At 40.8% G+C, this 22,468-nt stretch overlaps 1 protein-coding gene across 4 annotated transcripts; it reads right to left on the reverse strand.

Annotated features, from left to right (window-relative positions):
- Positions 1-12,279: 12,279 nt before the first annotated feature.
- LOC139479093 (alpha-(1,3)-fucosyltransferase C-like) lies at positions 12,280-21,540 on the reverse strand. Of its 4 annotated transcripts, none has more exons than XM_071261852.1 (4): positions 21,474-21,540; positions 20,110-20,592; positions 16,418-17,577; positions 12,280-14,164 (listed from the first exon to the last, which is right to left on the reverse strand). In XM_071261852.1, the coding sequence occupies exons 3-4, from the start codon at positions 17,513-17,515 to the stop codon at positions 14,108-14,110; spliced, it is 1,155 nt and encodes a 384-aa protein (XP_071117953.1). In that variant the 5' UTR covers positions 17,516-17,577; positions 20,110-20,592; positions 21,474-21,540; the 3' UTR covers positions 12,280-14,107. The 4 variants fall into 4 exon arrangements, with proteins under 4 accessions (XP_071117953.1, XP_071117954.1, XP_071117955.1 ...); XM_071261853.1 differs by lacking the exon at positions 21,474-21,540 and having other exon boundaries at positions 20,110-20,315; positions 20,440-20,676; XM_071261854.1 differs by lacking the exon at positions 21,474-21,540 and having other exon boundaries at positions 20,440-20,676.
- Positions 21,541-22,468: the final 928 nt, after the last annotated feature.

Raw genomic sequence — 22,468 nt, forward strand, 5'->3', positions numbered from 1 at the left:
TTGGTGGTGACGTGTTTGTGGTGACGTGTTGGTGGTGATCTGTTGGTGGTGACGTGTTGGTGGTGATCTGTTGGTGGTGACGTGTTTGTGGTGTGTTGGTGGTGACGTGTTTGTGGTGTGTTGGTGGTGACGTGTTGGTGGTGATCTGTTGGTGGTGACGTGTTGGTGGTAATCTGTTGGTTGTGACGTGTTGGTGGTGTGTTGGGTGTGTTGGGTGTGACGTGGTGTTGGTGGTGTGTTGGTGGTGACGTGTTGGTGGTGGTGTGTTGGTGGTGACGTGTTGGTGGTGGTGTATTGTTGATGACGTGTTAGTGGTGGTGTGTTGGTGAAGAAGGGTGGCATGTTGGTGGTGACGTGTTGTTGGTGGTGTGTTGTTGGTGACGTGTGGCATGTTGGTGGTGACGTGTTGGTGGTGATGTGTTAGTGGGGGTGCGCTGGTGGTGACGTGTGGCATGTTAAGCTGCCCCGACTTGACACCCTTCACTTTAAAGCCCTCAATCTTTAGCTTCTTATCTAATTTTGTTGTACCCACGCCACAATTGATTTTGCAACAATGTATGGCAACTTGCTATCTTGCACCAGTAATGTCTGTATTTTTTATATATCCTTACATGGGGCAATAGCTGCGAGCAATCTGTTAAGAGATTTTAAACACTTAATATAGCATTTCGCACAAGATTTATGTTCAGTACACGTTTCCATACATTGTAACACTGAAACCAGAGCCTTTTCCTGATAAAACAGGATATGAAGCCAACTCTCTGTGAGATAATGACAATTACATAAATCCTGCATGCTGGCGAGCGTCTGACAGCTATCCTAAACACGCGACACAACGCTCCTTATCAGGACTGAATCCCACTCCGTCGAGGAACTGTATATTTTGTTCTAAATGTCCCCGTTGTTTTGGCTGTTGGTAGCTGAGGCAGCAGTGTGTGATGATCACCTGGTGACGGGCTATAGGGAATATTTAACGTCCGCTTCTATGAATATTGGTGCTTTTCCCTTTGTATTGTATGTCAGTTGACTTAATAAAACATAATCACATGCGCGGTATATTGTGGGACCGACAGTTTGATATACTCTGTGTATGTGCGCGGGAGTGTGCGTGCGCGCCTATGTGTGTGTGTTTGTGTGTGTGTGTGTGTGTGTGTGCGTGCGTGCGTGCGTGCGTGTGCGTGCGTGCGTGCGTGCGCGCGTGCGCGCGTGGTGGAGAGGGAGCACATATTTATTTGATAAAAACTATGAGCCTAAACATAATTTTGAAAACAAACTACTTACTACAATGTATTATGAGGACACGGGGGGAAATAATCTATTTGTTTTCAACTTTCTGAAGCATATTTTTTTAAGCTTTTCCTGGAACAATTTATATTTCGTATTCCTTAAAATCCCAGACGGTCTAGATACTGCAGATATTACAGTGATATCTCTGTATGTGCGAGGTTTTCACTGTCTATATGATGTATAAAGGTACAGTGGTGTGTGTGACAGAGGTGGTCACTGTCCATATGTTGTATAAAGGTACAGTGGTGTGTGTGACAGAGGTGGTCACTGTCCATATGTTGTATAAAGGTACAGTGGTGTGTGTGACAGAGGTGGTTACTGTCCATATGTTGTATAAAGGTACAGTGGTGTGTGTGACAGAGGTGGTCACTGTTTATATGTTGTATAAAGGTACAGTGGTGTGTGACAGAGGTGGTTACTGTCTATATGTTGTATAAAGGTACAGTGGTGTGTGACAGAGGTGGTCACTGTCTATATGTTGTATACAGGTACAGTGGTGTGTGTGACAGAGGTGGTCACTGTCTATATGATGTATAAAGGTACAGTGGTGTGTGTGACAGAGGTGGTCACTGTCTATATGTTGTATAAAGGTACAGTGGTGTGTGACAGAGGTGGTCACTGTCTATATGATGTATAAAGGTACAGTGGTGTGTGTGACAGAGGTGGTTACTGTCTATATGTTGTATAAAGGTACAGGGGTGTGTGACAGAGGTGGTTACTGTCTATATGTTGTATAAAGGTACAGGGGTGTGTGACAGAGGTGGTCACTGTCTATATGTTGTATAAAGGTACAGTGGTGTGTGACAGAGGTGGTCACTGTCTATATGTTGTATAAAGGTACAGGGGTGTGTGACAGAGGTGGTCACTCTCCATACACATTGGACGTGGACAGTGTACCTGGGCCCACAGCTGTACTAGTTTACCTTTACGAACTTTCACGCTGCAGTTGTATTGGGTAATTGGCTCATAGTGGGGTTTTTCGGGATATACGTAAATCTTATGGAACTTGTTATGTGTGTGGAAAATCCCAAAAAATAAATATACTTCAAACATTAATGTCAGAAGTGATATCGGTTTAAATTCGCCAAGTGTTAAATCAAATTACAGTTAAACGTTCTAAGGCGTTTAGTTTAGAACTTCTTTGTTATAAAAGATATTGTCAACTCAGCCCAACGCAAAAACATGAAATGATTGCAAAATACATCATTTGTTATCATTATGGGAGGGGAGAAATAATTAAAACAGTAACAGACTAAGAACCCACCGGTAAGTCACATTATGTACATACAGGGGAATAATATGGTGCCAGCAAGAGATATAGGGGAACCAGCATCGCGTTTTATCAATTCAAGAATTGGTGCATTGTTTTAGTTTTCAATATACACACTGTTGAAGATGAAATTCCCTAATAAATATTCTGCCTTTTCATACTGCGATCTGAAAAAGCTTGTTTCAGTTGGACCTGAATAGAACCTACTTTTATATCTTTAGTCGATAAAAGGAAACTTATTTCTCTTATCACAAAGTGAGAAATTGTTCAGTGATGTATCATCTCATGTAACACCGTGTGTTATCATTTATCTATATTGTTTACATATCATATTCAAAGCTATGCATCCGTGTGTATATGATTGTAACTTGGACATGTTGGTGTTACATCATTTCATAGTATATAATACTTATGTGTATATTGTTTCCATCATGAATCATATCAGAGCTGTACTTATATCCAATGTGTGACTTTCAAGTTCATGTTTTTTAATCACATTACAAGCGTTAATAAAATGCTTCTCATGTATCAAGACGACAGTAAGTGACCAGTAGCCGTAGCTGGTCTCTGGTAGTACAATATATAGCCCATATACAGACTGACATTGTGTCAGCGGAACCTGTGGAATAATAGCTCAAATTCAAAAATGGCCTTCCTGTATTCGTCACACTTTCCACGACATACTTAATGCAATATGTTTCAGCTAAGAGTGCATTTTATACTATTGCTACTTTGTTGAAAGCCCCATCAATAATACCACTGATCCGAAAACATGCAGACCTATTACGTTACTGTGTTGCATGAGTACATTATGTACTTCTGTTGTTAATAACAGATTTACCTCATGCCTAGATTCACATCATACCTTGCCAAACTGGATTTAGAAAAGGCTATTCAACATGCGACCATACATTTACACTATATAATAGTGTACATTTTTGTCGAAGAGCCAGAGGAAAAACAAGTTTTTTGCTTTTATTGACTTTGAAAAGGCGTTTGATAGTGTATGGAGAATTGGTTTATGGAATAAGTTGATTAAATCTAAAAATTCAGAAATATTCAATCTATGTACAAGAGTATTAAATCATGTCTGTTTTATAAATGCCATTCAACAGAATATTTCAAGTGTTTAAAAAGTGTAAGCCAAGGCGAAAATCTTTCTCCCCTACTATTGTCACTATTTCTAAATGGCCTTGAGCAATACTTCACTTTCAATAACTGTGATGGGATTGTACACAACGATGACTGCATAAATATCTACGTGAAGCTGTTCGATTTGCTCCATGCTGACGATACAGTGACATAACTATTTCTAATCATCATCTACAGAAGGAACTGAATGCATTTAGCGATTATTGCAATCTATTCAAACTTATCATTAATGTTGAAAATGGAAAGTCTTCATATTTAATGGTAACAAACGAGAATATAGTTATACATTTGTATTATCATTTTGGCTTACAAGATAAAATGAATATACATTCGTTGGTGTATTCAATAAGAAATGTACGGATCTGAAATTTGGGGATTTGAAAACTTAAATATGATTTTACACATCCACTTAACGTTCATAAGAAAGTTGTATGTGTTAAGAAAGACACGCTCCTAATTATGCTATACAGTGAAATGGGAAGAAAGCCTATATATATAGATATCTATACTAAAATGATCCTTGTTTGAGCAAAATTGACAACGAGAAAAAAATCGATGCTGTCTCATCTTATCTATAATACCCTTCAAAATACCTCTAAAGATAAAACACAAAAATCAACAAAACAAATGGCTCTTTTGCACTTATGACGCTTTAATTACGACAGATAACAACAACACCGAGAAACAACAACTAAATGCAGATTCTACAACACAATGAAAGAAAATACTGACATTGAATTTTATCTTCAAGATTTATCTAATAAATGTGAACCTGGTTCAGTTCATTTCCGGCTCTCTTATCACCGTCTACCTACTGAAACAGATGACAAGAAAGTCGGAAATGAACATAAGTGTTATTCATACATGTTGAAATATGTATATGGCAAAAGATTCCCCTTGTGGAAAGAAAGTGTATAATATGTCCATCAAATGATACTGCAGAGGAATACCATTCAGGTTTAATTGTGTGTATTTTAATGAAACAAGAAGAAGGTTCGTATCTCGTTATAATATTAATGGACTATTAATTAATTAATTTTCAGAATGACCACGTTATTTCAAAGTAAAATATTTCAATTCTGCCGCCACATACTTTGTACATCTAAATAGAACAATTAATGTATGTTTTGCCGCCATGTCACAAATATAGACCTCCGTATACTTTCTTCTCATTATGCTATGTTCATAGCCTTGAGTGAATAGAATTCTGGTCTGATTCTGATTCCAAACCGATGGCTGGTTGAACCTGAAGGTCACAGGCAAGAGTATGAGAATCTATTCTTATGTCACCTGTCCATTTTGTGAGTGAGTGGGTCTGGTTTAACGCCGCTTTGAACATTATATAATGGCGTGTCATCTTAATGTGGGAGGAAAGCCCCAAGTGAAGCAGGTCACAGACGTTTAGCACTTTGATGATACCCACGAGCGGGGGTATGGTGCTGACAAACCTATAAACATAAACATGGCGAACCGGGATTCGAACCCCGAATCAGAGGTTTCTGTTATGTCCAAGGGACGCAACTCTGCACAGAACATTGCGATTCATTCAGATGTGACAGATATTTCCATATCAGTAATAGATATATGTTACACTCTTATGTTAGGTACTTAAATGTAACATACATTTCTGAAAAATAATAATAAGAAATTTACGAATATATCCCAAAAAGGTATGAATGAATAAATGTGTCCGTGCATGCGTGTGTGTGTGTGTGTGCGTGTGCGTGTGTGCGTGCGTGCGTGCGTGCGTGCGTGTTGCTGCTTGTACTAATACGGACTAATACCGATATTATAGTGCTAGCCCACTGAGATACCATGCCGGATACCCCACTCGGACACAGTTTACTGACTCCGAGCCAACAGTCCTTGTTTTCGCCCTTTAATCCCGAGCACCAGGAAGGATAACAACAAGTACAATATTATAAAAAATTTTGGTATGATGCGACCGGGGATCGAACCTCGACCTTCCGCTCTCCGGGTGATGAAAGAATGTAAAAGCTTGAACATGACAACGTGACTATCTGTAAATAGACGGACATAATGATATGGTTAAAAATATAGAGGGTATTTCATGTGTCGAGTGAAATATCATGTTACTCTCATCGAGTGACGGGGGGGGGGGGGGGGGGGGGGGAGAGATATTTTCCTAGAGAAATCTCCTTTTCCCACGTAACGAGATAAGAGAAACATATTTCAAGCGACATGTAAATGTAAAACCTTGAACCTTAAATTCTCCCTACCTAACACACAGGGACGGTTCACCACCCCTTGTATTTGCGACTTTTAAAGTAGTTTCGTGTTTGCAAAATCTTAAACAACATAAACAAAAGTATCAAAAAATATTTAGGGTCACACAATTTTTTTATCAAATTGTTCATTCATTGCAAACTGAAAGGCCATAGGCCCATAGTTCAACGTATTTACAAGGTAAGGGTGTTTCTTCCAACTAGCGATGCATGATGTATACGTATGTACAATGCAATGTTTGGTAATAAAGTAATATTTGAGGTTGACATCGGTATGTAAAACGAATTGATATTTGGATACAATGTAAACTTCTTTTGAATAGACTTGTTTCTTAATTGTAGATAGAGTTTACACACAGGCATAAAATGATACTCATTTTCTACATCATTAAGGTTACAAGATGTACAGATATTGTTAGACTTTTTACATATATCTTTATAGATCTTTAAATCACAATAACCTGCTCTGAACTGCGCTAGCGATACTCGAAGTTTTTTATTGTAACAGATATCAGATATTCTTCCAGTATAAATTGTTGTTTGAAGAGAGAATAGGTATATGTAAATTTGCTATTTCTTAGTTTTTCTATCCACATTTGCTGGAAACAATCTTTAGCTCCTTGGAGCAATAATGACATAAACATCTTGACATTTCCAACACCCTGATCCATCCATGCGTATCCAAGGCCTAAACTGATCTTGAAAAGGGTGATTTTGATATTTGTTGCCCAATTACTTTTATTGCGTGAGTGACTGGCATTTTGATCCAGATAGAACAGCATGTTAAAGGCTTTTACAGGTTATCGCCTGGATGGAAGAGTAGTTAGTTTTAACCAATTATTTATACAGCGCTTAAGCGAAAATATGCACAATGGATATCTGCCACATTCCCCAAGTACAATACCATTTGGGGTGGAGGAACGAACCCCAATTACACGTTTACACGCATAAAGATGAACTTTTTCTATACACTCATATTTTCTATAACCCCATATTTCATAAGTAAAATTGGAATTATCTTTGTATCAAAAATTTGAAAGTATAAATCATAGGGCAGATTATCATATTTTAACAAACTTTGTAGGATTGACATCAACATTTTCTTAGCTTTAACAGATGTAGAGTCCAGATATTTATTCCAGCTCAAAGTCCTAGTAAACAATATTCCAATTTCAGTATAAGATGAAACTACCTCTATATATGCATCTATGTATGTCCATTTCTCTAATTTTGATAAATTAAATATTTTAAAAGCGATGGGAAATTATCAAATTCTCTATCATACATTTACATATGATTTAAAACAAAATCAAATTTAACAAAAAATATTCTCGAAAACTTGGAGACCGCCGTTGGAAGCGAAAGAATACACGCTCGTCAAGTAACAAAAATGGCGCTTTGCGAAACGAACAGTCTCGATTAAATGAGAAATTTACAGTCTATAACGAAACATTTTCAGGAGAATAACAAACGCCATGAAGGGATATTAACTCCATAAATGATTATCCGTCATTATTTTGCCTTTTGTTGTGGAATAACGTCAAAATATCGTCAACATGTTTGTGTAAGGGCTTGACACTTACGGGAGATAAAGGGAGATAATTTAAGGGGAGATAGCTCTTGTGTGACAATAGTTCCGTTAAAGTATTATGTAAAGTATTGTGGCTTGTGCTGTTTACTGTAAACAAATGCATGATTTCTTGTGTGTGCTTTATGATGAAAAAAAAGACTGATTTGGTACGTATGGACAGTAATAATTATGAAATATGTCCATTAAAGCCTTTAAAATTGAAATTGTTTAGAGGGTATCATAAATGTACCACACAGTCGGACGCACTTTCATTAAGGCATCACAAAGTGAGCACAGGGACGCTGCACAACACGCAGGCAAAGCAATATTTTACGTTTGCTTCATCGGGGACCTTTCATCATTCCTCACAACGTAACGGCGATCGCGATCTGTTTCTTACTGCCCCACATGTTCTGACCAAGCTTCAGATGGAGCTTCATGGGACTCAGCATTTAAACATGAATAATACAACATGTTGACGGCAATGCGACTAGAAAATACTATTTTGTGTTTGTATGTTGAGAAAGGGAATGAATGACAACTCAGTTGCCAGGAGTGCGCTGTCCTCTTACGCAAGTAACATATCTCACAATGACGCAACAGAGATTAGTCCGTTGTATATCATATGAAATAAATGAATGTTGAAAATCGGCTACCACGTTCAAATGAAGACAAACAACTATTGTTCAGTGTTCATATCTAGAAACTCAATCAAAACAAGTCAAGCTATTTCCTAACCGCCACGTATCCCTCATATACCTAGCGATTGCCCCATCATCAAACGTTCGACTAGGGAGGATGGGGGAGTTTTGGGAAACAGACACAAGATGTGTGGGAGGGTTGTACTGAAATAGATGGGGGTACATACCAGAGTAGAACTGATATGGATGGTGGGTACATACCAGAGTTGTACTAAAATAGATAGGGGTTACGTTCCAGAGTTGTACTGAAATAGACGGGGGGTACATACCAGAGTAGTACTGAAATAGATGTGGGGTACATACCAGACTTGTACTGAAATAGAATGGGCGTTCATACCAGACTTGTACTGAAATAGACGGGGGTACATACTAGAGTTGTACTGAAATAGACGGGGCGTACATACCAAAGTTGTACTGAAATAGACGGGGGGTACATACCAGAGTTGTACTGAAATAGACGGGGATACATACCAGACTTGTACTGAAATAGATGTGGGGTACATACCAGACTTGTACTGAAATAGACGGGGGTACATACCATACCAGAGTTGTACTGATATGGATGGAGGGTACATACCAGAGTTGTACTGATATGAATGGAGGGTGCATACCCCAGTTGTACTTTTATGAATGGAGGGTACATACGATCGAGGTACTGTTATGGATAGAGAGGGTACCTACGATGGTAGTAATTATATGGATGGATGGTACATACGAGGGGTGTACTGATAGTGATGGAGGGTATATACCACAGTTGTACTGATATGGATGGAGGGTACATACCAGAGTTGTACAGATATGGATGGAGGGTACATACCAGGGTTGTACTGATATGGATGGATCGTACATACCAGGGTTGTACTGATATGAATGGAGGGTATATATACCAGAGTAGAACTGATATGGATGGAGGGTATATACATAGTAGAACTGATATGGATGGAGGGTACATACCACAGTTGTACTGATATGAATGGAGGGTATATATACCAGAGTAGAACTGATATGGATGGAGGGTACATACCACAGTTGTACTGATATGGATGGAGGGTACATACCACAGTTGTACTGATATGAATTGAGGGTATATATACCAGAGTAGAACTGATATGGATGGAGGGTATATACCACAGTTGTACTGATATGGATGGAGGGTACATACCAGAGTTGTATTGATATAGATGGAGGGTACATACGATGAGGGCTTTACTGATATGAATGGAGGTTACATACGATCGAGGTACTCTTATGGATAGAGGGTACATACGAGGGGTGTACTGATATGGATAGAGGGTACATACCAGAGTTGTTCTCATATGAATGGAGGTTACATACCAGGGTTGTACTGATATGAATGGAGGGTACATACGAGGGGTGTACTGATAGTGATGGAGGGTACATACGAGGGGTGTACTGATATGGATAGAGGGTACATATGAGTGTTGTAATGATATGGATGGAGGGTACATACGAGGGGTGTACTGATAGTGATGGAGGGTACATACGAGGGGTGTACTGATATGGATGGTACATACCAGGGTTGTACTGATATGAATGGAGGGGTACATACCACAGTTGTACTGATATGAATGGAGGGTACATACCACAGTTGTACTGATATGAATGGAGGGTACATACGATCGAGGTACTCTTATGGATAGAGGGTACATACGAGGGGTGCACTGATAGTGATGGAGGGTACATACGAGGGGTGTACTGATATGGATAGAGGGTACATATGAGTGTTGTAATAATATGGATGGAGGGTACATACGAGGGGTGTACTGATAGTGATGGAGGATACATACGAGGGGTGTACTGATATGGATAGAGGGTACATACTAGGGTGTACGGCAAGGTTGGAGGGCATATACCACAGTTGTACTGATATGGATGGTACATACCAGGGTTGTACTGATATGAATGGAGGGTACATACGATCGAGGTACTCTTATGGATAGAGGGTACATACGAGGGGTGCACTGATAGTGATGGAGGGTACATACGAGGGGTGTACTGATATGGATAGAGGGTACATATGAGTGTTGTAATGATATGGATGGAGGGTACATACGAGGGGTGTACTGATATGGATAGAGGGTACATATGAGTGTTGTAATGATATGGATGGAGGGTACATACTAGGGTGTACGGCAAGGTTGGAGGGCATATACCACAGTTGTACTGATATGGATGGTACATACCAGGGTTGTACTGATATGAATGGAGGGTACATACAACAGTTGTACTGATATGGATGGTACATACCAGGGTTGTACTGATATGGATGGAGGGTATATACCAGTGTTGTACTGATATGGATGGAGGGTACATACCACAGTTGTATTTATATGAATTGAGGGTATATACCAGAGTAGAACTGATATGGAAGGAGGGTAGATACCAGAGTAAAACTGATATGGATGGAGGGCACATACCAGATTTGTACTGATATGAATGGAGGGTACATACCAGGATTGTAACGGGCTGATAACGGTCTTCACTGCCAAAGATTCTGTGATAATGTAATGTACTGTTTCGCGGGCAATGCTTCCTGAACTAGCAATAGGCCGCTCACATACGTCAACTCTCATAGCCTAGCATTATGTGGTCATGAAAGTTAGTTGCACAATACATACATGTAGTACCGACAATCGCTAAATTAAGTGTTTCTAGTAAATGGAGTTTCTCCCAAACACCAAATCCCAATTGATAGACAGTCTCCCTGTAATCTATGCGGAGTTCCTTTCTACTTCTGTGTCATTTATTACTGTAGTTGCCATTGCATCACACAGACAGATGATGGACGGAGGGGCGGAGGGGCAGGGGGGTCGACAGCCACACAGACAGGACAGACAACTCACTGCGGTGCACTCTCAACCATCACCATACACCTCATACACTTGTCTGACTCAACTGTCAACCAGCATACCCAACTACACACAGTTGTCTGACTCCACTGTCAACCAGCATACCCAACTTCACACAGTCGTCTGACTCCACTGTCAACCATCATCCCACACATCGTACAGTCGTCGGTCTCCAGAGTCAAACATCATCCCACACATCGTACAGTCGTCGGTCTCCAGAGTCAACCATCATCCCATACATCGTACAGTTGTCGGTCTCCACTGTCAACCAGCATACCCAACTTCACACAGTTTTCTGACTCCACTGTCAATCAGTTTATCCAACTTCACACAGTTTTCTGACTCCATTGCCAACCAGCATACGCAACTTCATACATCTGTCTGACTCCACTGTCAACCAGCATACCCAACTTCATACAGTTGTCTGACTCCACTGTCAACCAGCATACCCAACTTCATACAGTCGTCTGACTCCACCGTCAACCAGCATACCCAACTTCATACAGTTGTCGGTCTCCACTGTCAACCATCATCCCACACATCGTACAGTTGTCGGTCTCAACTGTCAACCATCATCCCATACATCGTACTGTTGTCGGTCTCCACTGTCAACCATCATCCCACACATCGTACAGTTGTCGGTCTCAACTGTCAACCATCATCCCATACATCGTACTGTTGTTGGTCTCCACTGTCAACCATCATCCCACACATCGTACAGTTGTCGGTCTCCACTGTCAACCATCATCCCATACATCGAACAGTTGTCGGTCTCCACTGTCAACCATCATCCCATACATCGTACAGTTGTCGGTCTCCAGAGTCAACCATCATCCCACACATCGTACAGTTGTCAGTCTCCACTGTCAACCATCATCCCATACATCGTACAGTTGTCGGTCTCCACTGTCAACCATCATCCCACACATCGTACAGTTGTCGGTCTCCACTGTCAACCATCATCCCATACATCGTACAGTTGTCGGTCTCCACTGTCAACCATCATCCCATACATCGTACAGTTGTCGGTCTCCACTGTCAACCATCATCCCACACATCGTACAGTTGTAAGTCTCCAGAGTCAACCATCATCCCACACATCGTACAGTTGTCAGTCTCCATTGTCAACCATCACCATACTTTTTAGTCGATTAGAATGTTATAGATTCAAAACAACAAGCTCACGAATTAAACTTTTATTTAAAGAAAATACTGATTTTGGCAACAAAATATAGATTATTAAAACCAAGAAAAAAATATCCCTTATGAAAACCCACAAGACTAGTTTGATGTGTCGAACGCATCACCCAGACTTTCCTCCCACTCCAAGCTGACACGCCATCATATCAATGAAAAAAGCGTTGTTCAAAGCGTCGTGAAACCACACACTCATAGTTCAGGGACAAAGTCGCTGTCTTGTCCAGATCCAACGATCATGCCAACGTGTGGTATCATATGATGCTATGGTAACAGTATAAACAACATGTTTTCAATGATACCACTCTCAAAGAAACCTCCAGACACTTTCAGTAAAATGGTAAACATGTCACGCGCTGTGACTCCTTGAGAAAAAACATTGCTTGCTGAAGGCAAACATGGCATCGGGTATGCCGTCTTGCAAGTCTGATCTTGAAAATGGCACCCATTATGGCGTCCTGTATGTCTGAGACCAGACACCAGACATATACAAGTCTTACATTTGTATTGGAGTCAAAGATCTGATTGTATGTGACTTGGCAGTAAGCCTACCTACAACATATGATTGTATGTGACTTGGCAGTAAGCCTGTCGACAACACATGATAGTATGTGACTTGGCAGTAAGCCTACCTGCAACACATGATAGTATGTGACTTGGCAGTAAGCCTACCTACAACATATGATAGTATGTGACTTGGCAGTAAGCCTGTCGACAACACATGATAGTATGTGACTTGGCAGTAAGCCTACCTACAACATTTCATAGTATGTGACTTGGCAGTAATCGACAACACATGATAGTATGTGACTTGGCAGTAAGCCTGTTGACAACATATGATTGTATGTGACTTAGCAGTAAGCCTACCTACAACATATGATTGTATGTGACTTGGCAGTAAGCCTGTCAACAACATATGATTGTATGTGACTTCGCAGTAAGCCTGTCGACAACATATGATTGTATGTGACTTAGCAGTAAGCCTACCTACAACATATGATTGTATGTGACTTGGCAGTAAGCCTACCCACAACATATGATAGTATGTGACTTGGCAGTAAGCCTGTCAACAACATATGATTGTATGTGACTTGGCAGTAAGCCTGTCGACAACACATGATAGTATGTGACTTGGCAGTAAGCCTACCCACAACATATGATAGTATGTGACTTGGCAGCAAGCCTACCTACAACATATGATTGTATGTGACTTGGCAGTAAGCCTACCCACAACATATGATAGTATGTGACTTGGCAGCAAGCCTGTCGACAACACATGATAGTATGTGACTTGGCAGTAAGCCTGTCGACAACATATGATTGTATGTGACTTGGCAGTAAGCCTGTCGACAACACATGATAGTATGTGACTTGGCAGTAAGCCTACCTACAACATATGATAGTATGTGACTTGGCCGTAAGCCTGTCAACAAGATGTGATTGTATGTGACTTGGCACTAAGGCTACCTACAACATATGATTGTATGTGACTTGGCAGTAAGCCTGTCGACAACACATAATAGTATGTGACCTTGCAGTAAGCCTGTCGACAAGATCTGATTGTATGTGACTTGGCAGTAAGCCTACCCACAACATATGATAGTATGTGACTTGGTTGTAAGCCTATCGACAAGATATCATTGTCTGTGACTTGGCATTAAGCCTATCAACAAGATTATATTGTCTGTGACTTGGCAGTGAGCCTATATCTGAGATCATGATTGTCTAGGATTCAAATAGCAGTCGTATCGCCAGGAGTGGTGTAATCTGTAGTCAGCAAGACTGGCAACAACTGCGACCAGGATTGTCTGTGATCAGAAGCCAATGAGAAAGGCAACACGGGCAATGTAGTCTGTAATAACGCCCCAAACCTGCAACGATAGGAACAAATGTAAACATATTTGTATTGGCGCCATGCTATTAACGTCAGACCGTCGCGGTAGACGTTGTAGAAGTAGAAAAACTCCCCTCCCCACGTCTTTACATTTCATACATTTAACAATTTCTAATATAAGTATCTTAACGTTAAAATGTGATGATACTTGCAACATGTCAGGAATATCCAGTGAACGTGACTATCAGTCCGGTAACATTAAGGGAGGCAACTCTTTTTTCGCGGTATGTGAGGTGAAATGGGGTTTGACGTCGCGTCCAGGATAAATCTACTAACATAGCGACGTGCATGCGACACACTGACACCACGAATAACTCAAAACTGACGAACACCACATGCATTGCCAAGTCAAACAGGTTCTCGACTATTTTGACATCTTCCCGAGGTAGGAGAGTTAACGGACTTTAAAAGTCCAGTTTCCACCCTTGCCGAACTCGGCTGGAATTACTGGGCTCGATCGTAGCGCCACCAGTGGTTATTACCAGTTATGTCCCCTATAAGCCTCTCCTATGGACTAGTCAGATTCCATCTGTCGTATCACTTGCGTTTCTTTCACACAAAATGGTGGCGCCCAGTCAGGACGATCTGATCGATAATCAAGATCTATATTGTGACAAAACGGGTCTTACATCGCGAAATGCGTCACATCACGTGAGAACCTTGATTAAAAAGATTTGGAAAATATCTGCTGACAAGTTGGCGGTGCACATGTTTTGCAAATCCTGTAATCGACCGAGAGTTTACGAACCGGATTTCGATTTCGGTGCGCGATTTTGATTGGACTATGCATAGACTCGTTAGTCCAGCCAAAATGTAACTCCGTAATACCAGCCTATTTCGGCAAGGGTGGAAACTGGACTTTTATAGTCAACTAACTCTCTCGCCTCGGGAAGATGCTATTTTGATTAAAATATAAAATATAAATGCTAGAAGCAATTACTCTTACTCATGTGACATTCAATTAACAACAAGGGGCAAGTCCATAATGATGCCAGTTTCGAGATATTCAGGATTTCCACGACAAGGGTTTGAGTTTCTGTTGGATATGTCAGTTTAAACTCAAACTGGAGAAGACTAGAATCTAATTGGTTGGTTAACATAAGCAGACGCCTATAGAGCCGCTTAAGGATTTGGGAAGAAATGTGTCGTTGATAGTTTCCGGAAAAATATAAATATTTAAATACAGCGGAAATAGAGAATATGTGGGCCAGTTATACTAAGTGGCCTACATTCTCGCTCAGTCATTAAAGCCAAGACTTCATGGCACTTCATGCAACTGGGGAACACAAGTATACAGGGAATATACTAGTTTATCCTCCAGAACTGGCTCCCACAGGAGATATCGCTTGGGTGAGATCAAGCGATATCTACATGTAGATATCACTGCAATAAAATTGCATCACAATGCTGTGCAGACCATTGTGATGTCATTGGTTACCATGAAATCACAATCAAATGACATCACTAATGGCTCTGCTACTGAAGCTGTTAGCAGTACTTTTCACACATAAGACACTGCTTACTACAGTCTACAAACTGAAAAAGTTGGAAGAATGATGTTGGATGATAAATAAGATCTCACCCTCGTGTCTTACTCGTTGATTAAAGTGAAAAACTCCTCGGCAAGCCTCGGAGCTTTTCCACTTTTTTCAAATCGTGTGGATATATTTGATATCAAAAGACACTCGTTGAGATTCTCTATATATCTCTATACGCAGCGCTATCTTCTTTTTCAATTGTTGTCTGAGACGTTTCGTAACTTTCCCATCACGATTTACCACGAGTTATCAGGGTGGCCTGAATATCTAATCGAGTCTCAACAAGAAACACCAGTATCCAATGATCTTCCGCGTATACGATGACACAGAAACAGCAAGGCCACACATGTCGCTGGCGTATATTCTGTCCCCAAATATGGATGTTCAGATGTTACTTTAGCATTAATTACGTGTTCTACATTAGAACAAATCTATCACAACCCCGCGGGCTAATTATGGTCCCATTACAGTAAACTAGGTTTATAACGAACTGGCGGATATAACGGATATATTACTTTTTTTGTTCCGATTATTTACTGTAGTTATGCTGTATATATGTTTATAACGAACTACGATTATAACGAACGAAATAAGTGGTCCCTTTGCGTTAGTTATAACCTTAATTTACTTTACTTTAATCAGTCTGGGTTTAACGTGCTAATAAGAAGCATCTGGATGTGTGTACCACTTACAGAGTAACCGCGACAGGCGTCCGCATCTACCCAGCCACGGAGGTCTGTATATAGCTGGGCAGGTCGCCGTGGGTCGTTGAGAGCTGTACAGAGGTGGCACCAGCCTACCACCTGGTGCTGGGTCACCTCATACCGACTCCTCCACTGGAAGTAGCTGTTGTATAGGCTGGCGTTGTTGGCCACGAGGTTCAGGTACATCGCCAGTGCCCGTGGACTGGGGAAGTGTTTGATGTCGATGTAGGAGCCAGGTGGTGCCATCTTCTTGTAGTCTGCGCCTCCCCACGTCACAGGAATCTGATCTTGTCTTAACGCGCTCCAAAATTTCTCCGTTATATAGTCTCTACAGTGGCCATTTTCAAGTGAAAACAAAAATTTGTATTTTTTAAAGATATCAGGACATTTCTTCGACCTTTTTGGACATATGTGTCGCCCACATGCACCGTACGTGTCTACGTCCATGTATTTCTCGATCTCGTGCACGAGTCTGTATCGCCGCGCTCTGTCCGTACAACTACTTGCAACCCACAGAGACAGGTTACTTTTTTTGGCGTGGAAATTCGGCAAAAGAGTGTTCTTGTGCTCATCAACTTTCTTATAATCGCCATACGGGGAATATATATCAGCGTCTTGCCTAAACCAACTAGTCCAGTTGAAAACTCCATTGAATGCAGCTAAGTCAGAGTATATATAGTACGGGGGTTCCGAGTTGTGCAGTACCCACACTTGCTCCGGTGTCCGTGTTTCTGGAAACACCGTGGAGGTGTCCACATCTCTGGAGTTGAACAACACTGCGTCACTCTGCGCCACGCGGCCCCGGTCTGTGGTCACTTCACATCTTGATCTGGAACATGATTGCAGGAAACTGCGTTGGAAGTTCCAATCACTGCTGCCGAAATATTTGGTCCATAGCAGGATGAGCTTGTTGGTTGTGTTTCTGAAGCGTCGGTGAGGTAAGACGGTGATGAAGCTGCTGTCAGCAACATAGTCCCTGTTGGCGACTGTCAGGTCGATGCTTGTAGGTAGGAAAGATGTGACCAGCATCCACGCGAAGGTCAAGGCCAGCAGGGAGAGGAAAAGATTCTTCCATACCGTCAGCATGCCGCGACACAGGGGGACGTTGCGCCGTCATGTCACACTGAGCGACCTTCGGCCACCAGTGACTGAAAGATAAACGACCAGTGTTGAAATTACACACTGAACATACACAGCGACTTATACATTGTACCGTTTTAGGTGTAGGCCATGTTACATATGAAACCTCGGAAACTAGATAAACCGAAGCCCGACAGAAACCTTACATGCACTTCAATACATTTCAATACATTTCAATACAATGTACATACCCTAGTCTGTCTTACAGACCCTGATACAAATATATATCAAATACAGCCCATGCAAGTCTATAATGTTTGGCAAGTCTAGATCACTGCAGTATCAGGAGAGTCACTGGGCTCCTTTTTATTATATTTTTATTAAGATAACTGAACAACTGTTTTTATGTACGATATGTTCATTTCAGAGACTAGATTTTAGTCTATACATACCCATGAAGACATGTCCTCGACTTTGAGGGCGTATGTTAATGCACGACGCACAATTTGGATGTTTGCGTTTTTGTTGGAAGCATGATAGTGAGTGTGTGAGTGAGTATGTTTTTTACGCCACTTTAAGCAATATTCCAGAAAAGATAAGTATCATGTTGTTATGGTGTATCCTAAATACCTTACGTTCAGGTAGCGTTACCTACCTGTTGGTACGTACAAGTGTCCAAACATGTTGAAATATATTAAACTTATGCAGGATGAATCTCAAGAAATTGTTTACAAGTTAACGCAATTGATGTATCATATATAGAACTGTATATGACATGGTAAGAAAATATTTAAACCCCAATTTTCAATTAAACTTTATTTCTGTAACATTAATTGCGCATTTTTTTTCTAAAGTCAGTGGGTAGATTTACAGACAATGTGACCTACATTTCAACGTGACTGGTGGTTGATCCTAGATAAGGCGCTTAAGTAGCATATCAGTGTGCGTGCTCTGCCTATGTTCCCGCTTATCGATGAAAACCAAGCCTCGCTTTCACACAGGTTATAAATAGGGAGGTTGTATCGCAGGAGCCCTACCTCATATAAACCTTTTATTGCAAATCCTATATGGACGTGTTATGATTTCACATATTTTCCACTTCCACATATGTCATTTTCATCCATGCACTGTACAGGATGTGAGAACATGTTTATTGAAGTCACGTGACCTCAAAATATTCTCTCACAAGAAGTCATTCACAAAGATATGGGTTCCATCTATCTTAAAGGGAGGAGGGGCCAATTCCTATGTTTCCTGCAATCACTGATCACTAAGCCTATTATATCCAACTTCAAATAGGAGGACCTACAACTGTTAACATGTTTGTAATTGGATAAAAGACAGTCCCCAGTTTCCCTCTCGAAGTGACCAAGAGGTCCCACACAGAGCGACCAGAAACATAAATAAATCTGGTATCTTACTGATATGTTACGTTAGGGCAGTTTAACACCGCTTGTTTAAATTTGTGCTGACTAATATGTCGTTGAGGGTCATATTTGTGTGTCAGGGGTTTAACCTGATCGAGTCTGGACCAGACAATCCAGTGATTGACAACATGAGCATCGATCCACGCAATTGTGATCGATGTCATGCATCAACCAAGTCAGCGAGCCTGACCACCCAATCCCGTTAGTCGCCTCTTATGACACGCATAGTCGCCTCTGTGTGGAGACAGTTTGTCAGTGTTTTCACACTGAACAGACATTTGCGCTTAAATAAATCAGAACTTACATCTCAAATATGTTTGTTTGTTAGTTTTAATTAGGAATAGTAACCCTTATCCATCAATTGTGTCTACTGTGTCATCCGTCAACTTCTAAGTTATGCCTATCAAACAATTTACTGGAGATTTGTCAAGAAAGGTATGAACATATTGGAATTCTGATACCTCTAAATCTAACGAATTTTCAAGTGGAAAATATCAAGAGTACATTTGTACCAATTAGGCTCGTGTATGCATTAATATTATGTGGAACTTTAAACGCTCATAGAATTTTGCGACTTGTGATTATATTTGCATTTATGCCATCGAAAAAGTCAGGAAAATAGAAACAAAAGAAGGAATAATGGTATTCCTCCTAAGAAGAAATGTAAGACATCGTATCATTATGGTAGCCCATGTAGTCCCTGTCAGGTATGCATAAAGTTGGGAAGATTTATCAAAGATGGTCCTCATCATGAAATAAATAAACTTTATTACCCAGGTGAAAAGCATTAATATTCAGTGAATATATTTCGTAACCTGAAAAACTAATAAAAGTACAAAAACACAGTTGTTTCATTAGAAACCTATTTATCCAGTTGACAGAGACTAGAGAGTGAATATGTCATCAGCTAACAGATTGTATTTACTGTTTGTAGCTCGCATTTGAGAACGGGGCTTGGTATTTACGGGAAAAGATATCAGTTACAAAATAGAGGCTAAGCTCGAACACTGTATGATATATTGGGTTCACATTTCATTTCCGCCCCGGGCTTCTGGGAGGCGAGCGAACGGTTATAACCACAAGGCTACGCCAGCGCCTACATTGACATAATATTGAGCTTACTGTATGTTCAGAATAAATTCAGGAGTCTATGAAATAGTCTTGAACACATACCTGACATTACTGAAATGTGCTGCAGTCCGTTTAATATAACTGACGAGAAGGCCGTGGATTAGGCAACACAGTTCGCCCGCAGCAGAGATGCTAATGATGAGCGATTGGGTTCCCTATCGATCAAAAGCAACCGACTGTACCGCCATTGCCCTCCTCCAAGCGCTCGCCATAGAACTGATAAATACGAGGTGGCCAGCCGTGTTGACCTTGGTCAGAAGATACAAATGTTGACATCTAAATAATATTCATTTAACAACGTAACGGAGCAATTTCTATTATATCTATATTGAATACCAGTACTGGGGCAAAAGAGACGGGGGAAACACGAACCGTCAGACTCCACGGCGAGCTTGCCACAGTGTCGTCTGCATCACTGGTATTCCTGTGGACATGTGTCTGTTAGTTCTGATAAAGCAGGTACACAACGTAGCTCTCCAATGTCTCTTCGGCTTGCGATCCGCTTTGAGCCAGCCAACACATTACCTGAGCAGTGAATACTATAGTCAGTTCTTACGTTTGTATACCACTCAGCGAAGTTCGCCCGGCTCATATAGTGCCTGCTTGCATGACGAGTTTGTGGTTTAGGCGAACAATGATTACTTGGCAATAAACCTGTTGCTCGTGTGTGTATGTATGTGTGTTATATGTAGCTTCAGTGATTTATATGGTATACACCCACGGCTATATCATCATCTAGTCAAAACAGCAGGTGCATAATGCAAGCCTGGCTATTTATTTCCAAATAAGTTATAAGTATATCAGGATGTGTGTGTGTCGGGGGAGGGGGGGGGGGGGGGGGGGGGGGGGGGGGGGGGGAAGTTATTTGTTTTAATCTAAGAGGAGAGAAATGTAATTGTGTAATAAAAGATTTGATCTACTATTTCGTTTACTGTGGAGTATCTAATTACAAAACTTGTGAGAATAATAATTTCACACAATATTGGATTAGTTCGTGCTGGGGACTCGTGACAATTGTCACACTCCAAATCAATGTCACGCGCTGCACGAATTCCTGTGATAAACAATGTAGGTCATGCGGAAATATCTCCGACGCACAACAGCTTTCCACGTAACTGGATATTCAATTTAATATATCTCGATTTTTTTTTTAATCGTCAGTTTGATACTTCATGAGATTTGGCTGTTAACTGAAAATAGAGATATTGGCCTCAGTTTGTTTACAATTGGTTTAGGTTTGGGCCCTCAAAATAAACAAGATATAGCTCCTGTCTCTTCTTGTCATGACCTGTGTTTACGGGGCGAGTACTTTTCTTTTTCATGTCAAGACAAATTTCTTTCTTATAAACTCATCTTCCAGAATTGAGGGTGTTAACTGTCTGTAAAGGTCCAGTTGCCACACTTACCGAACTAGGCTGGAATTTCTGGGCTCGATCGTAGCGCCACCAGTGGCGAATTATGTCTCTTCTATGTCCCTCCTATTGCCCAATCAGCTACCACCTCTCATATCACTGTCAGCAGGTGCATAATGCATTTGGCCTCAGACCACAATTAATTTCCTTCTTTGCTATCTACAGTGACATGACAGCCCACCATAATTATTATCAGTCGTAGGCTGTTCTCCTGTTGCATGCAGACCAACCTGCCACTTGTCACTTAACATGCAAAGTTTCGGCCAGCATTCACCATCTCGCTTTCGCAGTAACCACTGTCAACAATGCTCACCGGAAGTTTCGAGCCGAAACACACACAACGGCCTTCAACTTGGGGTCAAATCATGGGAAGCTGGAATCAATACCTTCACAGATTGGGGCTAACAAAAAATTGACAGCAAACTACAATGTCTTATCTTTCATTTAAAGGGGCACTGATCTAACGCAATTCCCTTGGACTGGTTGTTGCCTTTGTTATTGTTTTTTCCCAGTGAGTACCCGGATGTATAGCAGAAATCTAGACTAGTTCGCGACCTCTGCTGCGCCTTTCGTAAGCGCATTGGTCACTTTTATGGATACCGGTAGTAATAAGGGCGTATGGTCACATTGATCAACAAAATGAAATACAGTTTTCGAGATAATAAGGAAATGTAGGTATCTTTGGGGGTAGCATCGGTAATGGTGACGAAGTTTTGATAAGTCACTTGGTAATTTTGCGATTTTCGTTTTTACTATTTTTACTTGCCACACGAAGTAAATATTTCTCCTAAGCATTGCTTTTTTATAGTGTGCATATTTTTTTTACTGTCAAAATGTGTAACATATTTATTAAACTTCTAAATATTTAAGTGACTGAAAAACATTTCGTTGAAAAGTACATTTCTATGCTGTTTGGCTTCTAATCCTACATAATAATCTGTTGTGATGTTTGTAGGCCCTTTTGATCGTCTTAATCAATCTGGACAGAT

Source organism: Haliotis cracherodii, unplaced genomic scaffold (genome assembly GCF_022045235.1).
Source record: "Haliotis cracherodii isolate W230 unplaced genomic scaffold, xgHalCrac1.p SCAF_4, whole genome shotgun sequence".
Taxonomy (NCBI): domain Eukaryota; kingdom Metazoa; phylum Mollusca; class Gastropoda; order Lepetellida; family Haliotidae; genus Haliotis; species Haliotis cracherodii.

Coding starts and splice junctions, on each gene's coding strand:
- LOC139479093 (XM_071261852.1), bottom strand. CDS start 17,515: ATGCTGACGGTATGGAAGAATCTTTTCCTCTCCCTGCTGGCCTTGACC. Junction 14,165..16,417: donor ACGCCTGTCGCGGTTACTCT/GTAAGTGGTACA, acceptor CTATCGTTGCAG/GTTTGGGGCGTTATTACAGA.